We start from the raw sequence: 4,625 nt of genomic DNA, 5'->3' as shown, positions 1-4,625 counted from the left end.
TCTTTTTTGTTGTTGTTGTTGTTGTTTGTTGGTTTGTTTTTGTTTGGTTAAGTGTTAAAAACAAATAAAGACTTCAATGACAAAAAAAAGAAGAAGATATTTCAGCTCGTTATCAGCAGAAAGTCTGAGACGGGTGATGACAGACAGGTGGGGACGGACAGATCGGGACACCTCCCAGTATGTTCACTGGTTCCCAGAGTAAGCAGCATCACACCTCTGTGATACTTAAACTTTTCACAGAAACAGAGTCAGCGTTTCAGTTTCAGCTTTATTTCTTTATTTTCTGTAAAACACGGTGAACCTCCAGCCGCTGCGCTTTAAAAACACCTCTGGGTTCAAAACGTTTTCATATGTACAACACTCAACGTTCCCTGGTTATGACAATAAAAATCTCAATAGAAACAAACTTTATTATTCAAATATGAAGCAACAGATGCAGAGCGCTCAGCTGTTCTCGTTTTGTTTTTTAACTCTGGAGTCTAAAAAAAACATGAAAAAAACTATAAACATTAATGACAGAAATTAATATCAATAAAAAATATGAAAAATATGAAATATGGCCTTTAACTGATCCCTAATCCACACACAGGTCAGCAGCGCCCTCCACTGGCAGAGACTGGAACTGCAGGCTTACTCTGCACAGTTATTGCATAACAAGAAAACAGTCTCACACACACACACGCGCACACACACGCACACATGAATTCTGGGATTTCTTCCTCAGTTTTGAACTTTTTGACCTACTGAACGTCGTATGAAAGGAAAAACAAAGAAAACATTAAACAGGAAGTAAAACACGATTTTGTTCCAGGATCGCCGCACGAAGCTTCTCCGTCCGTTTGATCGAACGCGTTTTGGTTTTATTCTAACAGAAGAAGAAAAAAGAAACGCTGCTGCTGAACACGAAGGCGTCTCCGATTCCACCAAAGAAACTTTTAATAAAATATTTCATATTTTTATTTGTATTCATGGTGTGAACGGCGACATCATCAAAGCTTCATCTATAAACACTAAAGTCACCTCTGAGCTTTTCTTTAATTAAAAAAAATTTTCTGCCTCTGTGACGGCTGACATCCTTATATGGTCATCTGCTCCTCTGCAGGCTTCCAAAAGCTGACCAATCAGGCCTTAGCGTTTGGAGTGAGAGTGGAGGTCAGATTATGCAGAACTTTACAGCCTGGTACAGGAAGTGCTTTTCAAAACGAGTCATTTATTATTGTTAAATGAAAACTAGAAGAAGAAATATTTAAGATTTAACCCTGTGAAACGTGTCTGATTATATTTGTAATATTCTCTCAGATTCAAAAAGTAGAAAAAAGCATTTTAATAAAATTACGGCTTTAATCTCAGAAAATATTCGAGCTTTTTAATCTTTCTGTACCTGCGGTGGTCCTGACACAGGCGCCGCCGCGGCCCGAGGGCGCCGCCGCGCCTCCTCCAGGAGGAGGTGCAAAGATCACACGTCCAGACCCGAGTGCAGCACTTTGACTTCTTGGGATTTTCATGACGTGACCTGATTGGCTGACGCCTGTGATGACGCGAAGTGCGGTGCATTTTTATTGGCTGCTCTACGGCAGCCTGTCAGTGTGAACATATTGATCAGATCAGGTGGCGATCAATGAGCTGATCAGGTATTGATCGACGGAGCGAAAGCTGACCTCTCGCCTCGGGTCACTGAGACTGAAGGACGAGGTCAATCGATCAATGACTGGAGCGGCTGCTGCTCGTGATGGCCGGGCTGAGGTGGGAGGAGCTTGTCTGCAGGTCCTCAGAGATCAGCTTCATTTTGTCTTGTGGAAAACTTCGACTGTGACCTTTATCTTGTGAGCGACCTGCAGGGGGCAGCAGATACACCTGAACCTCCAGTCCCACTGCTCTTCCTCACCTTCGTCACCTCCCGACCTCCTGAAACCAGCAAGGCTGCTCTGAAGCTCCTCCCCCAACACGCTTGCTTTGGACTCAAGGTTTCCCAAAACCTTCCAGGCTGAAACAGGAAGGATTTTGATTACGTTTTAATCGTTCGGGGTGGTTCCTACGGCAGCCGGTCAGGGCCATGATGGAATATCTTATCTTTAAATATAAAAAACATTCATCCTTTCAGGATTATAAATTCTTTTTTCTAATAAACCTCATCAGGCGGCTTTCATTAACGCGGCTCTAATGATCTATTTGTTTATTTTGGTTATGATGTCGAATTTTCAGATTAAAGCAGCAAACGAGGAAACATTTAAAAATAATTTTCCTCGTGAATGTACGACTTTTATATTTGTTTTTCGCTCCTCGTGAAACTTCCGTAAATTTAAATTCATTCAAACATTTTCAGAATAAAATAAAATCTGTTTAAAACAGAAAGAGATTTTGTAGTCGTGCAGCTTCCTGTCAGGCTCCGATTGATCACAATCACATGTGTTGATAACGCGCTCTTACATTTGTTTTAAGGCGGGGCTGGGACTCTGCTGGGACCTCGCCATCCTGGGCGAGTGCATCGAGCTTCGACCTTCAAGCGGTCAGGCGGACGTGCGGGCTGATCTCACAAAGGTGGCGGCGAGCTAAACGCTTTCTTCTTAAATATGATTTTTATATCTGAGTTATTTACAAAAATAAAAACTTTATACTTGAGTTCATAAAAACACACGAGGAGGAGGAAGGCTCGCACTCCTCTTTGAAAAGCATCACTTTGGGTTCAAAGGTCAGCTGACCATCTGCAGGCGGCGGGAATGTGGATGTAACAGACAGACGTAAGCTGGTCAAAGGCGCCGTCGATGCTCCGCCTTCAGATCAGCTGACACTCACACAGAGAAGCCAAAGAGCAAGCAGATCGTGTGATGACACGGGACGCGTCGACTCACAGCGCCGAAGCGGGACATGGTGGGTGTGTCCATTCTTCGCGTACAGACTTCGTGCAGCCACGGCAGTTCTCCAGCTGAGGGGCGTGTTCTCTTGACGAGCCTCGGCGGGATAAAACTTGGCAACGCTCAGCTGCTGTAGGTCGACGCTCGTGTCCAGTCAGAGGCAACGTAAAGGTGGGCGGGTCGGAGCATGCTCACACGTCAAAATGAGTTCTGCATAAAAGAGCGGAGCAGCCCGAGCAGAAGCAGCACGCACGGTCAGGGGACAGAAGTCAGAGGACAAAGGTCAGGGGGTCATGGCTAAGTTCCTGTTAAAGTAGCTGTCAGAGCAGAAAGTGGCTTCCACACCGCTCTCACGCCTCCGCTCCTGTGGCGTGACGCCATCATGACGGCCGGGTGTGGGCAGGGAGTGGTCAGAAAGCTGCAGCAGGTTTCTGACTTCAAGCAAGCGAGAGCGTTTTCAGTTTAAGTGCCATTGACAGTGAGGCTCCGCCTCCTTCAGTTTATCCCTCCCCCAACACAGATGTCAGCTCCTTCATCGATGAAGGCGCATTCTTCCAAAGCTCGCTTGACAGACCGGCTGTGGGGGAGCGACGGAAGGGTGGAGTCCTCTCCAGGTGCGGGCGCCGTTCCCGGAGCGTCGGCGGCGTCACTTGAGCCGGTCCGAGCGGAAGGAGTCCTCCACGGCCGGGTCGGCCAGCATCAGGTTGCCCTCCAGCATGTCCAGGGACAGCGGGTCCATCCGGAGCTGGTCATCCAGCGAGAAGGAGTCCATCTCAAAGCCGGGGACGTTGGACAGCGCGCTGGCGATCTCTTTGGACAGGCCCGTCGGAGAGTCGCCTGCAGACGGAGAGGGAGGGGTTTAGAGGCGTGCAGGAGAAACAAACAGAAAACACGACGCTTGGCTCGCGTCTCACTGACCTGTGAGGATGATGTTGGGCACGTTATGTCGTCCGTCGCTGCCGCTGAAGTTCTGGTTCTGATTGTTGAGGAGCTGCTGGTCACTGAGGTCCTGCAGGTCTAGCGCCCCCTGGCTGTTGGAGGGGAACTGGTTCTTGTCTGCGCTGCAGCTCAGACCGCTGTGGTTCAGGGACAGCATGTCGGCCTGGGTCTCTGTGGCGAACTGCAACGGGAAGAGAAAGCTGAGGTCACGTGACTCGATAGAGACACCGCGCAGAACTGAGATGGGCTGTCACGGCGCAGGAGGGTCATCCTCAAAATCATCAAAACCTGAAGAAGCATGAACTTTAACCTCTTTAACCAACCACGCTACAGAATACAGATGAAACTCTACCCTCCACCTGAGCTCCACAGCCAATCATCTGCCTCCATCTCCTTCTGTCCCACCCACCCTCTGCACCTCCTTCTCTTCTCCACCTTCATCCTCCACCCTCCCTCCTCCGCACATGCTCAGACGATCTCAGCCCCTCTTACAAACACCCTGCAGCTATACTGACAACCAATCAGCTTCTTCTATTCAAACATGTGACATCACTCCTTTACCTGCTGCTCAGATCTGCCGGTGAGCTGCAGGCTCAGGTAGGGGTCGTCCAGCAGAGAGCTGAGCAAAGCATCCTGGGAAAAAGACAACAGAAAGACAAAGTGATTAAATCCAGTTTCAGCCGAGGATGTAAAACACGCGCGCAGACACACACTTAAACTAATCTGTTTGGTGTCAGCCTCATGTTGGTCACATGACTCTCAGCGTCCTCACTAGCGTGCTGATGTTTACGCCTTCTGCCTCCTCCAGGACGGCCCGTGTCTGGCGTCTGTCCC

General features: G+C 48.4%; 1 protein-coding gene across 1 annotated transcript in view; it reads right to left on the bottom strand.

Annotated features, from left to right (window-relative positions):
- Window positions 1-510: 510 nt before the first annotated feature.
- LOC102209295 (CREB-regulated transcription coactivator 2) overlaps window positions 511-4,625 on the bottom strand; it is a 29,521-nt gene continuing 25,406 nt past the window's right edge. The window contains 3 exon segments of the mRNA XM_013913611.1: window positions 511-3,689; window positions 3,771-3,972; window positions 4,353-4,424. Coding sequence (XP_013769065.1) covers window positions 3,499-3,689; window positions 3,771-3,972; window positions 4,353-4,424 — 465 coding nt within the window. The 3' untranslated portion in view covers window positions 511-3,498.

Source organism: Pundamilia nyererei, unplaced genomic scaffold (assembly GCF_000239375.1).
Source record: "Pundamilia nyererei isolate P.nyererei 1_Seehausen unplaced genomic scaffold, PunNye1.0 scaffold00139, whole genome shotgun sequence".
NCBI lineage: Eukaryota > Metazoa > Chordata > Actinopteri > Cichliformes > Cichlidae > Pundamilia > Pundamilia nyererei.
The sequence above is the reverse complement of the archived record's forward strand: the minus strand, read 5'-3'. Positions and strand labels throughout refer to the sequence as shown.